The 22,860-nt window shown below is 63.2% G+C and overlaps 3 protein-coding genes across 3 annotated transcripts; 1 reads left to right on the top strand and 2 right to left on the bottom strand.

Moving 5' to 3' along the window:
- Positions 1 to 530: 530 nt before the first annotated feature.
- ZNF784 (zinc finger protein 784) lies at positions 531 to 14,482 on the top strand. The gene is made up of 4 exons (XM_049787655.1): positions 531 to 637; positions 1,156 to 1,271; positions 1,363 to 1,601; positions 13,626 to 14,482. Exons 1-4 carry the CDS (start codon positions 531 to 533, stop codon positions 14,457 to 14,459), a joined length of 1,296 nt encoding a protein of 431 aa, XP_049643612.1. The 3' UTR covers positions 14,460 to 14,482.
- On the bottom strand, positions 2,535 to 3,449 carry LOC126028063 (zinc finger protein 580). The gene has a single exon (XM_049787110.1). The coding sequence runs from the start codon at positions 3,353 to 3,355 to the stop codon at positions 2,846 to 2,848; it is 510 nt and encodes a 169-aa protein (XP_049643067.1). The 5' UTR covers positions 3,356 to 3,449; the 3' UTR covers positions 2,535 to 2,845.
- A 3,106-nt stretch (positions 14,483 to 17,588) lies between the features above and the next one.
- Positions 17,589 to 20,894, bottom strand: ZNF865 (zinc finger protein 865). Its single transcript, XM_049787002.1, has one exon. The coding sequence runs from the start codon at positions 20,874 to 20,876 to the stop codon at positions 17,589 to 17,591; it is 3,288 nt and encodes a 1,095-aa protein (XP_049642959.1). The 5' UTR covers positions 20,877 to 20,894.
- Between the last annotated feature and the right edge of the window lie 1,966 nt (positions 20,895 to 22,860).

The raw sequence follows: 22,860 nt of genomic DNA, 5'->3' as shown, positions 1-22,860 counted from the left end.
GTCACGCGTGAGGATGCGCCCCCGCCCGCCCTTTGTCCCGGTGGGAGGGGAGGGGAGCGGAGGTGGCGCGGGCCCGGCGGGAGCCGCACCGGCCACGCCACCCCCGGCCTCCCCGCAGGCGCGCGCACCCGAGCGGCCGGAGCGAGGGCCCCGCGCGCTCACCCACCCGCGTGCGGAATCCGGCCCGGGGACCCGCGGCGGCGGCGGCGCCTGGCTCGGCCGGGAGCGTCTGCGGAGTCGCGGCGGGCGGCGGGAGGAGGCGGCGGGGCTGGGGCCGGGGCCGGGCCGAGCCGAGCGGCCGGAACGCCCGTGCGGGGCCCGGCGGGTCCTGCGCGCCGCCGCCGGGAGTCGGAGCCCGCCGTGTGCGGCGGAGGCTGGGCCCGCACTTGCGCGATGGCCCCTCGCCGCTCTCCCCGCCCTCCCCGCGCCCAGCCAGGGAGCATCGCGCATTTCCACGGCGGAGAGCGCGGCTGCAGGGGGAGCGGGGTGGGCTGCGCACGGACGGGCCTCCCCTTGGGGACACCGTCCCCATGCTGAAAATGGAGGTCCTGGCAGATCTCACCCCCAGGCGCCTGTCCGGGGCAGCAGCCTTTAGGGGACGCCAAAAGCACACGCGGGGACCCCACCCTCGGAAGCGGTTGTTTATTCTCTGCGTCTCTCCCCGCCAACCCGCGTCTCCAAGCTGCAGGCTCAGGGGTCTGGAATTACTACATCTAGTGTTTTGCAGCCAGAAGTTGGTTCCAAAAAGTCGAGTCCGAGCCAGAGCAATAGCACAGCGGGGAGGGCGTTGAGCTCGGCATGCAGCTGACCCAGGTCCCATCTCCCGGCATCCCGGAGGGTCCCCCTGAGCACTGCCAGGAGTGACTCCTTAATGCAGAGCCAGGAGGAACCCCGAGCTTCGGTGCGTGTGGCCCCAAAGCACAGACACAGAATAAGAGTCTCTCGCCCCTGGACCGTCGAGGGCCCGGCGCACGTCCAGGCCGGCTATGGGAGTTGTGTTGGCATTGCAGTGACCAGAAGCAGGTTTTAAAGCTCTAGACAAACGGGCAGGCCAGGGAGCTGGGTGCAGGAGGGCTGAGCCAGTTGGCATCCCAAAACCCGAGATGAATTCACACAGACCACATTTAGGGGGCTCGGTTTCCTGACCCCCCCCAGCCTCGTGTCCACCCCCAAAGTCAGTCACGGATCCTCCGCACACGGGCGCCTCTTCGTGCAGGGCCTGACCCCGACTGACTCTCAGCCCCGGGCCCCCCACCCTCCAAGCGCGCAATGTCTGGGGCTGGCCCGGTCCCTGGTCCCCGAGGCCCGGCTCAGGGGTGCTTCCAGCGCCGGTGCCTCTGCAGCGTCCTCTGCTCGGCGAAGCGGCGCGGGCAGAGCGGGCACTGGAACGGGCGCTCGCCGGAGTGCACGCGGCGGTGCTGGGCCAGCTCTCCGGGCTCTCGGAAGCGGCGCGGGCAGAGCGGGCACCCGTGGGGCCGGCCGGCGCCCGCGCGGTGGGTGGCGCGGTGGCGCGCCAGGTGGCTGGCCCGCTTGAAGGCCTTGCCGCAGGCGTCGCAGGCGAAGGGCTTCACCTCCGAGTGAGTGACGCTGTGGCGCTGCAGGTACGACAGGTACTCGAACACCCGCGAGCACACGGGGCAGCTGAAGCCCTTCTTCGAGGCGGCGGCGCTGCCCGCGGGCCGGGGCTCCCCGGGGGACTCGGGGCCCAGCAGCACCGTGTAGGGGACGCCCTGCGCGTCGATGAGCAGCGCGGGCCGGTCCGCGGGGGGCGAAGCGCCGGCTTCGGGGGCCCGGCCTGGGCGAGGGGCCGGGGCCTCCTCCATGGCCTCAGCCGAGGGGGTCGAGGGGGCGGCAGCACCCGCATCCGAAGGGGGTGGCGGAGGCCTGGCGAGGGGAGAGAGGGCGCGGTGTCAGGCGGGGGATGGCCCTGCCAGGAGCGCGCCCCGCTCCGGGGCCCTTTTCCAGCCCTGGGCTCCGGGGCGCACGGAAGGCACCGTGGACCTCTCCCCTGGGTTCCCCGGGGAGACCCTCACTCGGGGCGGCCCCTGTTGTCGGTCCGATATGCCGGCCCCGAGCTCCGTGTTTCCCGCCGCGTTACGCGCGCCCTGGCCCGGTCCCCTCCGAGCACCCCCAGCTCAGGCTCAGGCCCAGGCCCAGGCCGACCCCGCCCCCCCGGGGCCCCCGAACCCCGTACCCTCTGTACGGGTCACTCCAGCCCGGCCCCGGAGACCCCCGGTGGCTGCGAGCGGCCGCGGGACGGCGCGCCCGGGTGCCCAAACAGCCCCGGGGAGGGCGCCGCGGCCACCGGGGCAGGGGACACCCGTGGACCGGGCGAGAGAAGAGGGTCCCGGGGAGGAAGGTGGGGGGCGGGGCTCCGAGGCTCCCTCGAAATGGCTCCGGCTGGAAACACGCTCCGAGAGGCCCGTTCCCAGGGCCGGGTCGCAGAGTCCAGACGCGCCCACGCGCCTCCGGCCCAAACGCGCAGCTTTTTTTTTTGCCCGGGGTCCCCGACACAGAGACTAAGCAGGTTGGAGCCCCGTGGAGAGCGGAATGTTTATTGTTCGGGAGAAGGGAAGAGGAGGAGGAGGAGCGACCCCGGCCTTGGCGCGCGGCGGCCGCAGGGGCGCAGAGGCCGCGCGGCTGGCCGGGGCGCGCACAGCACCGTTGGCCCCGCACCCGGCTAGGTAGCCCGGCCAGTCGCCGCCACCCAGCCAGGGCGCCTAGGCCTGCAGGACGCGACACGAGGTTGCGGGGTTGGAGAGATCGGGCGGGTGGAGGCAGGCTTCTCTGGCGGGGAGCCGAGGGGAAACTGAGGCCGGCCAAGGCAGTCGCTTCGTGGCGCGCCCTAGTGCAGGCGCACGTGCTGGGCCAGCTCGGCGGCGTCCTGGAAGCGGCGCGGGCACAGCGGGCAGGTGTGCGGGGGCCGCGCGCGGTGCGTGGCGCGGTGCCGGGACAGGTGGCTGGAGCGCTTGAAGGCCTTCCCGCAGGCGCCGCACGTGAAGGGCTTGAGGTCCGAGTGCGACACGCGGTGGCTCTGCAGCCGCAGCGGGCTGGCGAAGACGCGCGCGCACTCCGGGCAGCTGTAGCCCTTGCGGGGCCCCGGCTCCCCGGGGGGCGCCTCCCGCTGCGGGGGTCCCCGGGGCTCCTCCTCCAGCTGCACCGTGTACGTGTAGGGGACCCCGTTGGCGTCGATGAGCAGGTGGCGGCCCAGCCTCGGGGCCCGGGGACCCGCCGCCGACGCGGTGGACGCGGGGCCCTCGGCCTTGGGGAACGGGGGCGACTTGGGCGGCGGCGGGTCCATGGCCTCCGGGGACGCCGAGCGAGGGTGCGGGGCCCGCGGCGGCAGCAGCAGCATCTGGAGCGGCGGCAGCTGCGGGCGGCGGAGGAGGGGAGAGAGAGGCCTTCAGGGTCGCCCCAGCCGTGGGCTCGGCCGGGAAGGCTCCCTGGTGTCAGCCGGGCTGCGCTCCAGCTCCGGCCCACCATCAGCAGGTGCCCTGCACTCTCCATCCCCACTTGCTTTCCTCCGCGGACACCTTGGCACGGCCCCACTGACCTAGTTCCAGCCCCACTTGGTTCTCCGAGGGCCCAGTGCCTACTCCCATCACCGTTTCTTGGGACAAACCTGCACCTAAGACCCCTGCGGGTTGCCACCCGCTGCTTTCCTCCCAGGGGGTTCCCCCCTTACGTCTCTTTTCCTGGTGGAAGCGCTCAGGTTACTCCTTCCTGGCTCTTGGCTCAGGAATCACAATCCTGGCGGTGCTCGGGGACCCTCTGGGATGCTGGAGATTGAACCAGGTCGGCCTTGTGCAAGGCAAATTTCCTCCCTGCTGTGCTAAGGCTCTGGCCTCGAAACTCCTGAGCTTTTTTTAAGGAACCACACCCAGAGTGCTCACGGCTTACTCCTGGCTCCGTGGCTCAGGGATCACTGCTGCCACCGCCCCAAGAGGACCCTCCGAGGTGCAGGGTCTGGAACCGGGTTCCGCTGCATGCAAAGCAAGTGCTTTCCCCTTTCCCCACTGCTCTGTCTCCTAACTCCGCACTTTATTTTTTAATTTCTTGGTTCTGTTTTGTTCTTGGGCCACACCCGGCGGCGCTCAGGGGTTCCTCCGGGCGGGCTCGGAGTAGGAGGGGGGGACCGTATGGGATGCCGGAATCGAACCCGGGTCTGCGCTCTGCAAGGCAGACAGACGCCCTCCCCGCTGCGCTGTCGGGTCCCCAGGGGCCACCCCGCAGCTTGCCCCAGACCCTACCCTGCGCATCCTTCCTCCTCCCCGCGCCAGGCCGGACCGGGCAGCGCGCCCGCCCTGGCTTGGCCTGGCCTCTCCTCCGCCGGCCGGGACGACCCTCGGCGCCCGCCCGCCCGCCGCCCCACCACCTCCAGGCCGCACCCCGGGGCGCCCCGCTGCGCCTCCGCCGGGCCCTCCCCGCGCCGGGCCCTTCCCACCGGCCCGTACCCGGTGCGCGGCTCTGTCGGTCCGGGGCGGCGGCGGGGCCGAGACTTCCGGCAGCTCCGGGCCAGCGGCGCCGGGAACGGGGGGCGCGGGGGGCGGCGGCGTCCCTGGGAAAGGCCGCCGGGCGGAAACGCGCGCCCCCGACGCCGAGAGATCCGGGGAGTGCCCGCCTTGGGAGTGGGGAGGGGGCGCGGGCCGCACCCCGACTTGGCGCTTCGCCCGCCCCGCCGGGAAAGGCCAGGGAAGGTGGAGGACAGGCCGGCCGCGGGTTCACGTCGCCCCCGGTGGGACTTGGGACTTGGCTGGGGTCCCCACACCCCAGCTCAGGCTTCTGCCATGCTGCGGGGGGCTCAGCCTTGATTCTAGAGCTGGGCGCCCAACTGAAGAAGCCTGTCCAGGGGTCTGAGAGCGAGATGGGGAGTTTGTGCGCCTCCCTCTGGGGTGAGGTGACCCCTGGGGAAACTGAGGCACAGGGAGAAACGTGGGTGGGTGAGGGAGGAGAGAAGTAGGTGGTCCCCTCCCTTTGAACCCCTGGGCAAGTTGAGACTGGAGCTGGTCAGGTAGAGATTGGGAATGGGTGTGGCCCAACCCTCAAAAAAAAAAAAAAAAAACCAAAAAAAAAAAAATAGGGTTTTTTTTTTTGTCTTTAGGGGCTAATACCAGCCCCAGCGGGGCTCAAGGCTATCTGGATGGAGCTGAGTAGATTCCCAGGAAGCCACAGATGGAACAGGCTAGGCTGTCTGCCGAATCATGTCCACCTGCCCATTGGCACTTCTCTCTGCCCCTCTGCTTTTTGCTTTCTTTGGTTTGGGGCCACATCCAGGCACTCAGGGGACCCTGTGAGGTGTTGGGTTCAAACCAGGTTGGCCACATTGCAAGGCAAGCGCCTTAACCCCTGAACTATCTAGCTGACCCCTTGAAGAGTGCAGTTCCATGGCTCCCAAAATCCACTGGGCAGCAGGCGGTTCCTCCTGCTACAGAGAGGGACACTCCTGGGGCCACTGGAGATTAAGACAGGCAACTGGGGGAGCTGGCAGAGCCGAGAGGTCGCCCTGAGCGGGAGCTTCTGATACATGGGCAGGAGAGATGGTAAGGGTTAAAGCAATTCCTAGCAGGAGTCTGAACCGAGTTCAATCCAAACAGCTGAAGTAGCCTGGGAGCACTGTCTAGCGTGACCCAAACCCACAATTGCCCTCGCCCCCAAATGAAACCTGGCTGCAGAACTGAAGAGATTTCCCTGTAGAAGTTGCTGGAGGACAGTGTTGGGCGCGGGGGACGTGGGCTCTGACTCGGGGAGTGCCAGGCAGGGAACACAGTAGGGAGCAACGAAGGGTCCTCTAACTCACAGCCGTGGGGCATGATGGATGGGAGGGACACTAAGTGAGAGAAGTAGATCGCTCTTTAAGTTGCCAGTGGCCCAGATGAGGTGCCTGAGGACCAGTGTGGGAGAAGCTGAGCCTGAGGGGAAGAACTGAGCAGGAAGATCTGACCTCTGACCTACCTTGTATGTAGCTGACCCAAGTTTCAGAACCATGTCTGTCACCTGAGCACCTCCAGAATAATTGACTTCTGAGTACCTCTGGGCCTCCTGGCTCTCAGCCGGTCTGATGTGGGTCTTGATAATGTATGCCCCCCCCCCCCATTTCTACTTTTGTTTTTATTTTTTTTTTATTTATTTTTTTTTTTTTGTGGTTTTTGGGTCACACCCGGCAGTGCTCAGGGGTTATTCCTGGCTCCAGGCTCAGAAATTGCTCCTGGCAGGCACGGGAGGACCATATATGGGACGCCGGGATTCGAACCGATGACCTCCTGCATGAGAGGCAAACGCCTTACCTCCATGCTATCTCTCCGGCCCCTTTTTATTTTTTTTTTATTTTTTTTATTTTTTTTGGTTTTTGGGCCACACCCTGTGACGCTCAGGGGTTACTCCTGGCTATGCGCTCAGAAGTTGCTCCTGGCTTCTTGGGGGACCATATGGGACGCCGGGGGATCGAACCGCGGTCCGTCCGAGGCTAGCGCAGGCAAGGCAGGCACCTTACCTTTAGCGCCACCGCCCGGCCCCCATTGTTTTTATTTTAAAAAAAAATTTTTTTTTTGGTTTTTGGGTCACACCCGGCAGTGCTCAGGGGTTACTCCTGGCTCCAGGCTCAGAAATTGCTCCTGGCAGGCACGGGGGACCATATGGGACGCCGGGATTCGAACCGATGACCTCCTGCATGAAAGGCAAACGCTTTACCTCCATGCTATCTCTCCGGCCCCATATTTTTTTTTAATTTTTAAAAAATAAGCACCATGGGGGCTATCTCTCCGGTCCTTGCAAGCGCTGACCCAGGACCAATGGTGGTTCGAATCCCAGCGTCCCATATGGTTCCCCGTGCCTGCCAGGAGTAACTCCTGAGCATCGCTGGGTGTGACCCCAAAAAAACAAAAAACAGAAAACCATGCAGAACAGCAACATCAGGTTCCCATGGGCCCATTAATGGACACAGACCTGACCATATTACAGTTGGCCTGAAGCAACACGGGCTGCACACTTCAGCGGCCCAACACTCAGGGGTCATGCCCAGGTGTGCTGGGGAGCAGTGGGAGTAGAGCTGGGAGCTAGCCACAGACTCGGTCAGGCTTCTTTCGCATGTTTGTTTGTTTGGGGGCCACACCTGGCAGTGTTCAGGAGTTACTCCTGGCTCTGTGCTCAGGGGTTACTATTGACAGGTTCAGAGGATCCAATAGTATACTGGAGATCTAACCCAGGTCAGCTGCGTGCAGTACAAATACCCTCCCCACTGTGCTATTGCTCCGGCCCCTTGCTCAGGCTTTCTTACGAAGCAACTTCTTCAACCAGGTTCCAACAAGGATGCACCAGGTTTGCTGAGCTGAAAGGTACGCAGGAATTTCCTTCCAAAGAGAGTGAGTGTTCGAGGCCTTGACCCTGACCCAGGGCTCAAGCATCACCTGACTACCCTAACAAATGACTGACAAGTCACCCCCAAGTTACGAGGTGAGAAAACTGATGGGGAAGGCGAAGGGCCTTTGCCCTACACGCAGCCAACTGGGTTCGACCTCCGGCATCCCATAAGGTCCCCAAGCCTGCCAGGAGTGATGACCCCTCAGCACCGAGCCAGAAGTAATTCCAGAGCACAGACCTAGGAGTAATTCCAGAACAAAGACCCAGGAGCACTGCCGGGTGTGGCCCAAAACCAAAGATAAATAAACTGATGCTGGTTTGCTGTTGTGGCGCCTGGCCTGAATCAAACGTCCCCCTCTGATCTCTCCAGCCGACCCTCGGAGGCCAACTTTCCTCCCCACAATTCTTCACGTTCGGCCTTTCTAGCCCCCGGTTGCCTCTCCCTGGTCTCCCCCGAGCCCTTCTAGCCAAACGCTGCCTCTCGCTCCCGCGGCCCTTCTAGCCCCTGGCCGCCTCTCTCTGGTCATCTGGGGCCTTTCTAGCCAGGCACCGCCTCTCGTTCCGCTTCGTCCCCCACGCTAACCTTCGCCCATCGCGTCTTGGGATCTTTCCCCCGAATCACTTCAGCCCAGGCCCGTGATCGCAGCTGCCTCTGCACCCTGGTCTCGCTGGCCAGGGACCCCATCTGCACCCTGGGGCGCGCTCGGACCTGCACAAACGCTCTGGCTGCAAACCCGGTGGCGCCTGGAGGAAGGGTCCTCCCTGCGCTCCTTAGGGAGGCCTCAGGCCCCAGGGGTCCCGGCTCCTCTTTTGTCCAGCCCCCGCGTCGCAGGAGATAGATGCCTTCTTCGATTAGGCCTCGCCCTGGCCATTCATTCAGCCGCCCGCTGGTGGGTGAATTCGGTCAGTTCCATCTTTTTGTGGATGGGACTCACCTGGCAGTGCTCAGGGGTTACTCCTGGTTCAGCACTCTCTGGTGGGCTTTTAAGTTTTTATTTTATTTTATTTTATTTATATATTTTGGCTTCTGGGCCTCACCCGGTGACCCTCCTGGCTCTGCGCTCAGAAGTCGCTCTTGGCTTGGGGAATCTATGGGACGCCGGAGATCGAACCAAGATCCGTCTTGGGGCAGCCGCGTGCAAGGCCAGCACCCTACCGCTCCGGCCCCCATTTTTCATTCATTCATTCATTCATTCATTCATTCATTCATTTGGTTTAGTCTAGCGATGCTCAGGGTTACTCCAGGTTCTGCACTCACGATTCACTCCTGGTGGGCTCCGAGTACCATATGGGATGCTGGAGATCAAACCTGGGTTCGCTAACATCCTACCTGCTGTCCCATGACGCCAACTCCCTCCCAGTGGTGGTTAGAGGACCAGATGTGCCCAGGCTCGAACTTGGGTCAGTCGGTTGCCTATAAGGCAAATGCCTTAACCCCTGTATTATTTCTCTGTCCCTAGTTTCAAGTTTTCACAAGGAAAAATTATACTTCTAGAAATATGGTTACTCATGGGGTTCCTTGAGCCCGAGATTTTTTTTTTTCTATACTGTAATCCTAGTATGTGAATGTCATAGCCATGCATGGCTGGTCTCTGCCATCACAGCGAAGGGAAGAAAAGGGAGAAAAAAATACATCTGGACTGGAGAGATAGTACAGCAGGGAGGGTGTTTGCCTTGCATGTTGCAGGCCTGAATTCAGTCTCTGGCCTTCCATATGGTTTCTGAGCAATACCAGGAGTAATGAGCACAGAGCAGGGAGTAATCTCTGAGCATTGCTGGGTATGGCACACACACAGAAGAATTTATCTTGGCACTACTGATATGTGTGCAGCCCATGGATTTAAACACCAAACAAGAAGAGAGGGAGCCAGAGAGCAGAGACTAACTCATACCACTTTTGGGCGGGGACGGGGCCTACCCAGCCTGACTCTGTGCCCAGAAGTTATTCCTCTGTGCTCAGTGAACCATATGGGATGCCGGGGATAGAACCCTGATCAGCTATGTGAAAGGCAAATGTCTTCCCTGCTGTGCTGTTGCTCCAGGCCCCTGATTTATACCATTGTTTTTTGTTTTTGTTGTTGTTGTTTTGGGCCACACCGGGCAGCGCTCAGGGGTTACTCCTGGCTATCTGCTCAGAAATAGCTCCTGGCAGGCACGGGGGACCATATGGGACACCGGGATTCGAACCAACCACGTTAGGTCCTAGATTGCCTGCTTGCAAGGCAAACGCCACTGTGCTATCTCTCCGGCCCCTGATTTATATCACTTTTTATGGAGGTGTGAAACAAGTAGCACTTGATATCATTTCAGATATTTAGTGAAGAATTAATTGCATGCATGGGGCTGATATAGCAAAAATGCAAAATCTAGGGGCTGGAGCAATAGCACAGTGGTAGGGCATTTGCCTTACATGCGTACTACCCTTGATAGACCTGGGTTTGATTCCTGTCATCTTATATGATCCCTGGAGCCTGCCAGGAGTGATTTCTGAGTGCAGAGCCAGAAGTAACCCTGAGTGCCACCAGGTGTAACCCAAAAATACAAAAAAAAAAAAGCAAAATCTGATCACATCAAGTGAGGAATGATTGTGAGAGTATGTGAAGTTATTTTTATAATTTCAAATATAGATTTGTTTTGTTTTGTTTTTGTTTTGGGGTCACACCCGGTAGTGCTCAGGGTTATTCCTGGCTCTGTGCTCAGAAATTGCTCCTGGCAGGCACGGGGGACCATATGGGATGCTGGGATTTGAACCTCCGTACGTCCAGGATTGGCTACTTGCAAGGCAAATGTCCTGCCGCTGTGCTATCTCTCCGACCCATCAAATATGGATGTTTTTAAACTTGGTGGCAACTCCTAGCCTAGTGCTTAGAGGTGTCTATTTTTTTTTTTTTTTTTTTTTGGTTTTTGGGTCATACCCGGCAGTGCTCAGGGGCTACTCCTGGCTCTATGCTCAGAAATCGGTCCTGGCAGGCATGGGGGACCATATGGGACGCCGGGATTTGAACCACGGACCTTCTGCATGAAAGGCAACCGCCTTACCTCCATGCTATCTCTCCGACCCCTAGAGGTGTCTATTTTTGTTCTGAGAGAGTGCAGTGTTGTTATGTAGCCCAGGTCTCTGAACACATGCTCCCCACCTGACCCACCTTTCCAACCTTCCAGATTTTTATTTATTTATTTTGCAGAAAAAGAGGTCCTTCTAAATAAAATGACCTCACTAAATAAAAGACAGCCCCTATATCTCACTCATGGTTTAATAGGAGCCCTGTTCCCTCAAAGGCTCTGAGTGTCATCTTCAATACTTACTTTTCCTTTTTCTTCTTTTGGTTTTTGGGCCACACCCAGTGACGCTATTCTTAGGGGTTCCTCCTGGCTCTGCGATCAGAAATTGCTCCTGGCTTGGGGGACCAGATGGGACGCCAGGGGATCGAACCTCGGTCCCTCCTAGGTTAGTGCATGCCAGGCAGATGCTCTACTGCTTGCACCCACTCCAGCGCTAATACTTTCTTTTATGGGGACACACAAGGCAAGGCAAGTGGCCTAGCTGTAGTACTATGGCCCCATTCCCAGGAAAGTGTAATCTTATCCCATCTTGTTCTTAGAAAGCAAGCAGGTATGATAACATCTTTTTGTTTTGTTTTGTTCTTTGATTTTTTTTTTTCTTTGAACCACACCCAGTGGTGCTTAGGGCTGACTCCAGGCTATGAACTCTGGGATCACTATTGGCTTGCTCTAGGATTGAACTTGAGTCAGCCTTGGGCAAGGCAAACATCCTACCCAATGTACTGTAATTTATACATGAGAATAAGCTCACCTGGCTCTCAGACATGCAGTGACCTCACCAAGGTCACACAGCCAGGCAGGGCAAAGAACTGTGGCTGGCTAGAGCCAAGCCCTGTCCTTGGTGCTAAGGGTGGAAACGTGCATTGGAGCTTGTTCCTACAAGGGAACCTTTTATTGCACCGCAAGGGGGACTCCAGGCTTTTAGGTCCCTTTTACAAAATCACACTTGCAAAGGAGTTGCATTCTCCAGAAGAAGCCCTTCTTCCACCTTCTTCCATATTTTACATTTTGCATCTCTGCAGTCAAGACCAGCCAAGTACGAGGAAGCGAGCACAAAAGCCTGCATGGGAAGGAAACAGAACTCATTCATTTGGCTACGGAGCAGCGGCTGCAAGGAGGAACGCGGGGCTCGTGGCCGCACCTCGGGGTGACTGACAGCGAGTTAAGGAGCTGGAGCCTGCGGGGAAGAGCGCTTGCGACCAGGGCTCGATCCCCGGCATCCCCTAGAGCGCTCCAGGAGTGATCCCTGAGTGCAGAACATGAGCACCGCGGCTGCGGCCCAAAAATTTAAAAATGTCTATTAATAAAGGGGGGGCCGGAGAGATAGCCTGGAGGCAGGGCGTTTGCCTCGCAAGCAGAAGGTCGGTGGTTCGAATCCCGGCATCCTATAGGGTCCCTCTAGCCTGGCAGGAGCGATTTGTGCGCGTAGAGCCAGGAGCGACTCCTGAGCGCTGCCGGATGTAACCCCCCCAAAAAAAACAACAAAAATAATTAAAGAAATGAAAGAATGGGGCCCGGAGAGATAGCACAGCCGCGTTTGCCTTGCAAGCAGCTGATCCAGGATGAAAGGTGGTTGGTTCGAATCCCGGCGTCCCATATGGTCCCCCGTGCCTGCCAGGAGCTATTTCTGAGCAGACAGCCTGGAGTGACCCCTGAGCAACGCTGGGTGTGGCCCAAAAAAGCCAAAAAAAAAAAAAAGAAAGAAATGAAAGAATGAATGAATGAGCCAGGGCGGCTGCATCCTGCTGGGCGGGGCTCCGGAGCTCCAGGCTTCGGCCCCGCCCGCCCACCCAGTGCGCCTGCGCAGACGCCTCCCGGCCCCGCCCCTCCCGGACGCCTGTGGTGTTGGGGGCGGGGCCTGAGCACAAGATGGCCGCCAAGCGCCCGGAGACCCCGAGGCCGAGCTCAGCGGCCCTTGAGCGGCGCTCTCCGGAGCCGCCGGACCTGGTGCGGGCGTTCGGGTCCTAGGTCTGGGGTGGAGTGGTAGGGTTGGAGGGAAGGGGGGGGGGTTTTCCTTATACCAGGGGCGTGGCCTATTGGTACGGGGCGTGGCTTTTGAGGGGCGGTATTTATAGCCCCGGTCCGTTGGGCGTGACGGGGTGTTTCGATTGGCCCAGGACTGGGTCGGAGAGCCTATAAGGGTGGAGGAGCGGGGCTTTATGGGGGCGTTGCTTGGGTGGGCGGGGCTTCTCGCCCCTTAGAGGGGTCCCTTGCCGGAAGTCTCAGGTAGGGCCGGAGCTCAAGGAGAAATGTCAGGGCTTGGGAACTGGGGTGGAAAGTTGAGAAGGTGACCCTGAAAAAAATCCGGGGAGTGGGGTTTTGATGTGCAGCCAGCTGGGGAGGTTCTAGAAGGGTTCGAGTGAGTTTCCCTGAATGCCAAGGAAGAATTTAGACGGGGCATGGGGGGGAAATTTCCGTTTCTGATGTCTTTGGAACCTCATTGAGATCCTCCCCCCACTTGGCGGAGAGAAACGGAGGACAGGCACTCGACACGTCTCTCTTAGCTCGTTTTCTTCCTCTCTGAGCTTGCAGTGTCACCAGGGGAGAGGGCGACGGAGGGGATTTGTTGTGGCTTCTAAAACGGGGATACAGGGGGGGCCGACGGGGCTGGGAGGGAGCGCTAAATTTAGATGGAGCAGTCAGCTCTGTGCCGGCTCCTCTGCTCGGGGATCAGACCGGGACGCGGGAGCCAGGGCGTGATGGAATAGCGGAGGAAGATTTAGAGCTAATTGACGCTGGCACCGGGCTCCCTGGGAGGTTTTCAATGGGAAGTGACTTCATCCGATTTCCACCTTCCAAGGTCATCCAGGCGGCTTTGGGAGGTGGTGGTGAGAAGGGAGCAGGTGGGGGAATGGAGGGTCTCTTAGTCTTAGTTTATTGGGGAGGACGAGAAAGGAATGGCTTGTAAGTGGAGGAGGGGCGTGTTCGAATTCATGATCCATTCGGTACCAGAAACGAATGTGGATGGGGTCTGGCAGAATCCTGAAGGATCGAGAATAGGGTCTGGAAAAGGAGGGGTGGGCTAGGGATGTGGCTCAGCGGCCACCCGTGGCCTGGCCTTCGACCCCCTCCTGCACCAAAACCATCACTGTGAAGAGGCCCCGCCTGCCTGTCAGCCACCAAGCAGGGTGTCCATCCCGGCCAGGCCTGGCTGGGCAGGTGGAGGCAGCGTCCAAAGCTCCCGTTTCTTCCCACTCCCCGCCCAGGTTCTGCTCTCTGATGAGGACCAGCCCGCCACGCCCACGCGAGGGGACCTGATTGAGATCCAGGTGGTGAAAGTGACCGACACCACGCCGGTCCCCGAGCCTCCGGAGCCGGATCGCCTGCACTGTGCCTTGTGTCCAGCCGCTTTCCGGCTGGTGTCCGAGCTGCTGTTCCACGAACATGGCCACCTGGCCGGCACCGAGGGCGGCAGGCCGGCTGGAGACCCGAGCCGGTGTCACGTCTGTGGCCACCGCTGCCCAGGCCCGGCCAGCCTTCGTGCACACTACATTCTGCACGAGGCCGAACGCCCGTACCGCTGTGCGCTCTGCCCACGGGCCTTCAAGGCCCGGGCGCTGCTGCTGCGCCACCAGCACCGCCATGGGCCTGGGTCTGAGCCTGGGCCCAGGCCGGCCAGGACAGCAGCGTCAAAGGCGACGATCGTGGCCTCGCCCGAGCGCGCCCAGATGGCGGTGGCGGTGGCCAAGCCCTTCGCCTGCCGCTTCTGCGCCAAACCTTTCCGCCGCTCGTCCGACCTGCGCGACCACGAGCGCGTGCACACGGGCGAGCGGCCCTACCACTGCGGCGTGTGCGGCAAAGGCTTCACGCAGTCGTCGGTGCTCAGCGGCCACGCGCGCATCCACACGGGCGAGCGCCCCTTCCGATGCGCGCTGTGCGGGCGCACCTTCAACAACTCCTCCAACTTTCGCAAGCATCAGCGCACCCACTTCCACGGGCCCGGCCCAGGTGGCCTGGGGGAGCTTGACAGCTCGCAGGCCACGGTGGGCGGTGGGGGACCCGGGAACCGCGTGCGGGTGAAAGAGGAGCTTGACCCCTAAGTTGCCAAGGGGAGCGGGCTGGGAGGGGGCAGGAGAGGGGAGACTGGGGGAGTACCAGCCAGTTGGGGAGCGCCTCCCAGCTCTATGCTCACCCCCATGAAGTCCAGGCTGCTCTTTTTTCTCCCAGGTGGTCCTCCTCGAGTAAGAAAGAAGTTGGCCACCAAGCCCCAGGGGGGATGGTGGGGGTGCCGTGGATTTGGTTATGGGGATGGGACAGAGCACCCCTGGTCATTGTAGGTCTTGGTTGTTTTGGGGGGCTTCCTGAGGTGGCCCCAGATGGAACCTTTTGCCTACCTCAAAGAACCTCACCGTTATATGTTTCCCCGCACCGCGGTGGAAGAGGTTCATCACATCCTCCAGAAAGTGATTACTGGGGAGGCCTCCCTCCTCCAAGCCCAGGGGTCCCCAGCTCATAACTGAGTGTTCTTGAGTTTTCAGAACTTAAGAGGCTGTGTCCCTGAGGTCCCCCTGCCCCTATTTTTGTCTCCCAGTACCCACTAGCCTCCCCAGGGGCCAGGACATGAAGCAATATCCCTCCCTCTCAGGCTTTGCCCTCCCCAGCCACCCATGTCTCCCCTCCCCTCTCCTCCTCAAGCTCGCGATAATGCCACCACAAGCCCAGGCAATGCCAGGCAAGCTCAGGAGTTGGGGGCTCCAGCTGGGAGCTGAGTCACCGTGTTGGGAGGAGGGCTGGGAGCCCCACTTCTATTAAAGGACTTGCTGAAGAGCTTTTCTATGTCCGTCTCGTTGCTGGGGTGGGGGCAGAGAGACCACATCACAGCCACCCACAGTCTCTCTTCGTCTGCAGAAGGGGTCATTGGAGATGTGGCCCAGCTCCTGAAGTGGGCGTTAGGGAAGGGCCCAGGGAGGGGGAGCACCCCGACTCACATCCTCCCTGCTCCTCCAGCACCACATGAGAAGCTCCACCACACAAAAAGCAGCATTGACAGCCAGGAGACACCTGGTTGGTTCCCAAGTTTCCTCGTCTCTGGTCCCCCTACTTGCTCCTGAGCTGGGGACAGCACAGACCTGGATGAGCTGCATTTCTTCTTCCCATCACAGCTTCCCTGGAGACTAGCGAGCCCGTGAGGTCTTGGTCCGGCAGCTTAGCTCACCAGGAACCCCACAGGCTTTCCCTAACCTCTCAGCTCCCCACCCATCCTGTCACCAGCCCCAGGCCAAGTGGCTTGGAGAAGAAATCACACTCGTGAATGCCATCAGGGTGGCAGTGAAGACAGTGGGTCCCAGTGTCAAGGCCAGCATGGGTGGGGACAGATGCTTGGGCTGGGAGCTGGCAGCAGCTGGAGGTGGTCTGGGGGCACCACATGTGACCTCGAGTGGCACCTGCTAGCATTTTTTTGAATGGCACTTTCTCATCTTTGTGAAACCAAGTTGTCTGTTCACTTGCTCCAGTGTTGGGGATCTGCTTCGGGCAGGGGGTGGGGGGCTCACACATGCCGGGCATGTGATCGGCCGCGAGCCACACACCCGGCCCCAAGATGATGTCAGAGCTTCCTGTGTGAAGTGTTGGTAGGCACCAAGGACGACTGTCCCTGTACAGCTCAGCTAAGGCACAGGTGATGTCCCACTAGGCCAGATGATTCAGCACTACCAGGAGCAGCGGTAGGGTGAAGGGGGTCAGCTTCCCAGCCACCCCCCTCGGTCTTCGGGGGCTTGGGCACATGAGCCATGCCACGACCATGTTAAGGCTCCCCATCCTGACTAGCTCCTGTTTCTCTTCCCTAGGGAGATTGGCCAGCCCCAGTCCGAGGAGGTGGCCTGGTGCTCCAGGGCCTGGGCTGGCACTTGGACGCCTTCCCATTGGGAATGGACTTCATATGGGGACATAGTCTTTTTTTTTTTTTTTTTGGTTTTTGGGCCACACCCCGCGGTGCTCAGGGGTGACTCCTGGCTGTCTGCTCAGAAATCGCTCCTGGCAGGCACGGGGGACCATATGGGACACCGGGATTCGAACCAGCCACCTTTGGTACTGGATCGGCTGCTTGCAAGGCAAAGGCCGCTGTGCTATCTCTCCGGCCCTGGGGACATAGTCTTGACAACTCAGTGGTCACAGGGTCCCACAACCAAAGTGAAAGCAGGAGGAGGATGCTTGCAGGCTCCGCCCCACCCATGCAAATATGGAACAGGGGCCCCGCCCCTTCAGCCCACAGGTCACCTGGGGCCACGCCCCGTTCCATATAGGACGAGCAGAGGCCCCACTCCTTCAGCCCACGGGCCTATCGGAAACCACATTCCGCCCTCTCATAGGGTGAGCAGAGGCCCCGCCCCTTCAACGTAAGCTGATCTGAGGCCCCGCCCCTTCAGCCCACAGGCCTATCAGAGCCCACGATCCTTCCTCTCATAGGCTGAGCGCAGAGGCCCCGCCCCCATTTCGAACTGAGCTGGGAGGCCAACCCCGCCACTCAGGCTCAAGCCCCCAGCGGTGGAGCCCCGAGAGGCAAAGAGGGTCGGCAGAGCTGCAGCCAAAGGACAGGCAGCGCGAGTCCAGCGAGCATTGCCAGGACCCTCAGCACGCCGCGGGGAACCTAGAGGGGCAGTTCTCGCACCTTCAGGCCGCGGGCCGCTGAGAGCCGGTCCACTCCCGTGGGGCCAAGGCCGGTGCCCTGGGCTCCGCCAAGGCTGATCCCTGAGCGCAGAGGCAGGAGGTGAGCCCCGAGCGCCGCAGGGGAAGGAAGGGAAGCTCAGTGTCCAGCCAAGCCCCACCGGGGGGAACGCAGCGGGGGAGCAAAGCGCGTGGGAGAGCAAAGCGCACCCACCCCCTCCCGGGCGGGCGACCCGCGCATCCTCCCTCCGGGGTGCAGCAAGGGACACGGGCCCGTGGATAACGTTTATTCTTCTCTGCTCTGTACAAGCCTCGTCGGCCGCCCGCCCCCACCCCGCCACCCGAAAGGTCACCTGTCCCCCCACCCCCAGTTCCGCCCAGATTCCATGGTCCAGGAGAGGGGAGGGGGCAGCGGGGGCCCCAGCCCACGGAGGCGTCCTGGGGCGCGGAAGGCCGCGGGGGCAGGGGTGGGCGAGGGTCACGAGACCGGGCTGGACAGGGGCGGGGCCGAGGGGAGAGGCGCCGGGGGGCCCAGGGGGCCGGAGGGAGCGTCGAGGGGTGCCCGGTCAGGCGTCCTTCCCGGCCAGGGTGGCGGCGGCGGCCCCGGCCCCGGGCGCCCCGAGGCCCTCGGCCTTGTGCATCAGGCGGTGCTTCTTGAGGCCGTAGGTGTTGGCGAAGCCCTCGCCGCACGACGAGCAGCGGAACGGCCGGCCGCCCTGGTGCGCCGCCAGGTGCTTGCGGAAGTAGCCGGGATCCTTGAAGGCCTTGAGGCAGGCCGGGCAGCGCAGCTCGGGCCGCGGCGGCTCGTGGGCGCGCTGGTGGCGCAGCACCGAGCTCAGGTAGAAGAAGCCCTTGCCGCAGTGCTCGCAGCGGTAGGCGCGCTCGCCCAGGTGCAGCCGCTGGTGCTCCAGCAGGTTGGAGCGGTAGCGGAAGGTCTTGCCGCAGGCGCCGCAGCGCTGGGGCCGGGCCACGGCGTGCAGCCGCCGGTGCTCGGCCAGGCTGGACGACTGCGCGAAGCGCTTGGCGCACACGCTGCACTTGAAGGCGCGCTCGCCCGTGTGCACCACGCGGTGCTGCCGCAGGTACCAGGAGCGCAGGAAGCCGCGGCCGCACACGCCGCAGCGGTAGGGCCGCTGCTCCGTGTGGCAGCGCTGGTGGCGCATCAGCAGCGTGGCCTCCCAGAAGCGCTTGCCGCACACGGGGCAGCGGAAGCCGCGCTTCTGCCGGTGGCTGCGGCGGTGCAGCAGCAGGTCGTAGGCGCCCGCGAAGCTCTGGCCGCACAGGCCGCAGCCCAGCGTCCGGCGCACCAGGTGCACGTACTTGTGGGTCACCAGCCCCAGGAAGTGCTTGAAGCTCTGGCCGCAGGTGGCGCAGCTGAAGCGCTCGGCGCCCGCCCCCGCCCCGGCCCCGCCGCCGCCGCCCGCGCCCCCCGCCTCGTCGGCCCCCGACACGCCGGCCAGCGCCGCCACGGCCGCGCCCACCTCGCCCGCCAGCCCGTGGTCCAGCGCGCCGGCCGCGTCGCTGCCCGCGGGGCCGTCGGGGGGCTGCGGGCCGCCGGGCGCGGGCGGCAGCAGGCGCTCGGGCGCGGCCTGGTGCACCAGCTTGTGCCACATGAGGTTCTCGATGAAGCCGAAGGTCTTGCCGCACGCGTCGCAGCCGTAGGGCTTCTCGGCCATGTGCGCCTCCTTGTGGCTCATGACGTGGAAGAGGTCCGGAAAGTGCTCGCCGCAGTCTGAGCAGGCGTAGCTCAGCGCCTCGGCCGGCGCCCCGGCGCCCGCCCCGCAGGCCCCCGGCCCGCCCGGCGCGGCGGGGAGGCCCGCGGCGCCGGCCAGGGCGCAGGGCAGCTGCAGCCGGTGCACTTGGCGGTGGCGCGTGAGGCTCTGCGGGTAGCCGAACACCTTGCCGCACAGCTCGCACTTGTAGGGCCGCTCGCGCGTGTGCACCACGTGGTGCTTGCTCAGGTGGAAGGACTCGCGGAAGCGCTTGCCGCACACCGGGCACTGGTGCGGCTTCTCGCCCGTGTGGATGCGCTCGTGGCGCTTGAGCGTCTCGCGCCGGCCGAAGGCGCGCCCGCAGATGCCGCAGCAGAAGGTCTTGCCCGGCAGGCCGGGGCCCGAGCCCGCCGAGGGGCCGCCGCCCGCGCCGCCGCCTCCGAGCAGCAGCGGGTGCGCCCCGAGCAGCGGCACTGGCACGGCCCCGTACACCACGGCGGCCGCCGCCGCCGTGGCCGCCTTGTCGCTGTCGTTGGCCGGCGGGTCTGGCGGCAGCAAGTAGGGGCCCGGCGGGAAGGGCGGCGGGGGCTGCGGCGGGGCCGCCCCGTCCTTGGGCCCGTCGGGCGCACTGTTGGCCGCGACGCTGGCGGCGGCTGCGGCGGCTGCAGCGGGGCCGTGCGGGCCGTTGTGCGCGGCCTTGTGGCGCAGCAGGCTCTGGGGCGCCGAGTAGGACTTGCCGCACAGGTCGCAGGGGTAGGCGGGCCGCGGGGCCCCGGCGCTGGCGTGCGCGGCCTGGTGCTTGAGCAGGTAGGCGGCGTCGCGGAAGGCCTTGCCGCACACCCCGCACGGCAGGCGCAGCAGGTCGGCCGAGTGCGTCTTGAGGTGGCGCTTGAGGCTCTCCCGCCGGTTGAAGCTCTTGTTGCACACGGAGCAGGAGAAGGGCTTCTCGCCCGTGTGGATGATCTGGTGCTGGTGCAGGTGGCTCGGCTTCTTGAACACCTTCCAGCACAGCGGGCAGGCGAAGGGGCCGTCGCCGCCGCCCGCGGCCGCCGCCGCCGCTCCTGCAGGCGCCCCGATGGCGGCGGGCCCGGCCTGGGCCATGTTGGCAGCGCCGTCGGCGGGCGCGGCGGCGGGCCCCGCGGTGGCTGTGGCCGTGGCCGGGGTGGCCGCGTTGGGCGGCGTGGTGGCGGGGGTGGCTGCGGCCGCTCCGGGGACCCCTGCTGGGCCGGGCAGGCCGAGCGGCGGGAGGGGAGCGGCGGGCGGCGGGGGTGCGGCGGAGGGCACGGCGGCGGGCGGCACGTCCTTGTGGCAGCGGCGGTGGCGGATGAGGCTGGACACGTGGTTGTAGGTGCGGCCGCACACGCCGCACTCGTAGGGCCGCTCGCCCGAGTGCACGAGCATGTGCTGCACCAGGTGCGACGACTGCTTGAAGGACTTCTGGCACACGCCGCACGGGAAGCGCCGCTCCATCAGGTACTTGAGCCGCCGGAAGTAGCCCTTGTCGTCCTTGGCCGGGTCACACGTGGCAGCTCCTGCAGCGGCAGCGGCGGCGGCTGCGGCAGCCGCGGCCGCAGCGGCAGCCACCGGGCCCCCCGGCGGGGTGGGCGCCGGGGTGGGCATGGGGCTGGGCGTCCCCGCCGCAGCGCCTAGGCCTGGTGTGGCCCCGGGCCCGGCGGCCGGCCCGCCGCGCTTCAGGTTCCCGAACAGGTGCTGGTGCCCGGACAGGTCCACGATGCCCCACTGCGGGGCCGGGAAGGCGGCGTCGAACAGGGGCGGCGGGGGCGCCCCAAAGGCGGGCCCCAGGGGCGGGTCGGGCTTCTTGGCGTGCGAGGAGGCCGAGGAGGACGACGAGGTGGACGACGACGAGGGCGTCTCTGCCTTGGGCTTGAAGGCGGCGGTGGGCGGGTAGTCGTACTGCGGAGGTGGCGGCTGCGGGGGTGGCTGCGGCGGGGGTCCCGGGGCGCAGGGCAGCGCGGCCACGGCCTTGGCGTGCTCGCCGTACAGCTCCATGGGCTCAAAGCGCTGGTGGTTGAGGAACTCCAGGAAGTCGAAGGGGTAGCTCTGGAAGTGGACCCCGTCCTCGCCGCCCAGCCCGCTGCTCCCGCCGCCCCCGGCTCCGCTGCCCGCTGGGTTCGCCTCCATCTCCAACCGGCCCCACTGGAGTCCCTGGAAGAGGGGCGGGAGGTGCTGAGCGGGGCAGGCTCCTCCTCTCCCCCTCCCCGGCCCCCAGGAAGCTGTTCACTTCCCAAGTCCACCCCCACCCTCAATCGGAGGGGATCAACCCCGGGAACTGGCAGAAAGTCCTAACGCTTCTCTTGTGTGACCCCAGACAGCTTCCTGGCCTTCTCTGTGCCTCACAGCCGCAAGGACAGGTTTGAAAAGGGGATGGGAATGGAGGCGCCAGAGGACTTGGCAAGGACATCTTGGGCACTGTGGTCCCAACAGTCCCCAGAGCTGCCCATAGCCACATGCATGGGCACTGCCCCTGCTCAGGGGTTCAGGGAGCACTGGGCCATGGTTCTTTTTGTCCAACTGAAGGTGTGTGCAACCACCCACAGGAGAGATGGGGGGGGGGGCTCCTGCAGAAGCCTCACGCTCTGTACCCTGTCAGGAAGAGCCTGCATAGGGCAGGCAGGTCAGATACGGGGTGAAGGAGGGAGAAGGGGTTAGTGTGAGGTGTTGGGATCATGAGGAAGAAGCTACTATCGGGGCTGGGAGGATGGTGACCCAGGTTCGATCTCCAGCATTGTACAGGGTCCCTTAGAGTCGCCAGCAGTGAACCCCCAACCCCCAAATAGCTCCTAAGGCTCCCCCGGGATCTCTGGCGCCTCCTGCAGGCCAGTCAGGATTTGCTGGGACGCGATGGTCCCTTAGCCCGCGGGTTCCGGTACTGCCACAGTGTACCGCCCCCGCAGGACCCACCAACAGTGATCACCTTCACAGCAGCGGATGGACATCCTCCCCGTGCATCCTCCCCCAGTGGTGGCCCAGGCAAAGTTGTTCAAAGGTGCAGGATGGGGGACCGGAGTAGCTTTGGGGGGAGGTCATCAAATAAGGGCGGATAGAAAGGAGAGGTCCATGGTTCCCTGCGTTTCCCCGTCCACACCCTCCACATCTGGACCAGCGTGGGGCGTGCATATGGCCACCAGGCTCCACAAGGCCGGGGGATAAAAAGCACCGAGCACAGCTGTGGGCAGGAGCGGCCCCATTGCACCAGGCTGATCAGGGGTGTTCAACAGACATGGAGGTGCATGGCACAGGGTTGGGGAGGGGCAGATGCCCAGAAGAATGCAGGGCATCAATGAGGAGCTCATAACTCCCCTGAAATACGAAGCCCCTTTCTGAGGGCACCCAGATTGCACAGGGGTGTCATTCCAGGGTTGGGATGTGATGAGGCATGTAGAGGACCCTGGCCCGCCGGACAGTTGGTTGTCTGCTCCTGGGTCAGAGAGGCCTGTGGATTAGGGGGGCCGAGGGAGAACAGGGCAAGCTGCTGGCATCTCCCTGGTTCTCATCACTCCCTCACAAGAGTTGCAGGGCTAACCACCCCCTTCTCCTCCAGCCTCCACGCAGCCATGGCGCCCTTCAGAGGAAGGGATGGAGACCAGAGCGGCGGGTGGGCTCCTTCCCATCTTAGTGCACACCAGCCTGCTACTCCTCTCACCTCAGCGGCATTGTGTCCCCCCATCTCTCCAGGACCTAGGACAGTGCTCAGTGGCAGAAGCCCAGTGGGGAGGGCTGGAGGCAGAACCCCCCCCCCAAAGGCTGCACACAGAGGCATGACAGTTCCTCACCTGAGGGACAAGATCACAGAAATCTCTCAAGTCCTTCCTGCCCATGCCCCTTCCCCCAGCCCTGATCCTGCACATCATGCACTTGCTTTCACTCGCCTTCTCATCTGCCTGGGAGCCGGGACAGGCCAGTGAGCTGTCAGATGGTTGGGGGGGGGGGGATAGCGGGTGCTCTGGGAGCGGTGGCGGACACAAATACACCCCGGGCTGGGTGCTGTCTGCACCCACCCACCCACTTTGCACCCAGGGTCTTTGCAAGTGCCCTCTCCGCAGGTGTGGACGCAGGTCTTTGGCCCTCTGTTACCTCCAATTCAGGAACTCCCACAAAACACTAT

The sequence above is a fragment of the Suncus etruscus genome, chromosome 14 (genome assembly GCF_024139225.1).
Source record: "Suncus etruscus isolate mSunEtr1 chromosome 14, mSunEtr1.pri.cur, whole genome shotgun sequence".
NCBI classification, from domain to species: domain Eukaryota; kingdom Metazoa; phylum Chordata; class Mammalia; order Eulipotyphla; family Soricidae; genus Suncus; species Suncus etruscus.
Note: the sequence above shows the minus strand (reverse complement) of the source record. Positions and strands in the feature narration are given on the sequence as shown.

Bases quoted from the DNA above. Each gene is read 5' to 3' on its own strand.
- ZNF784 (XM_049787655.1), top strand. From the start codon at position 531: ATGCTGAAAATGGAGGTCCTGGCAGATCTCACCCCCAGGCGCCTGTCC. The intron at 638-1,155 runs GTTGTTTATTCT...GACCCCCCCCAG, and splicing joins GGACCCCACCCTCGGAAGCG to CCTCGTGTCCACCCCCAAAG. The intron at 1,602-13,625 runs GTACGACAGGTA...CTCCCCGCCCAG, and splicing joins GTGACGCTGTGGCGCTGCAG to GTTCTGCTCTCTGATGAGGA.
- LOC126028063 (XM_049787110.1), bottom strand. From the start codon at position 3,355: ATGCTGCTGCTGCCGCCGCGGGCCCCGCACCCTCGCTCGGCGTCCCCG.
- ZNF865 (XM_049787002.1), bottom strand. From the start codon at position 20,876: ATGGAGGCGAACCCAGCGGGCAGCGGAGCCGGGGGCGGCGGGAGCAGC.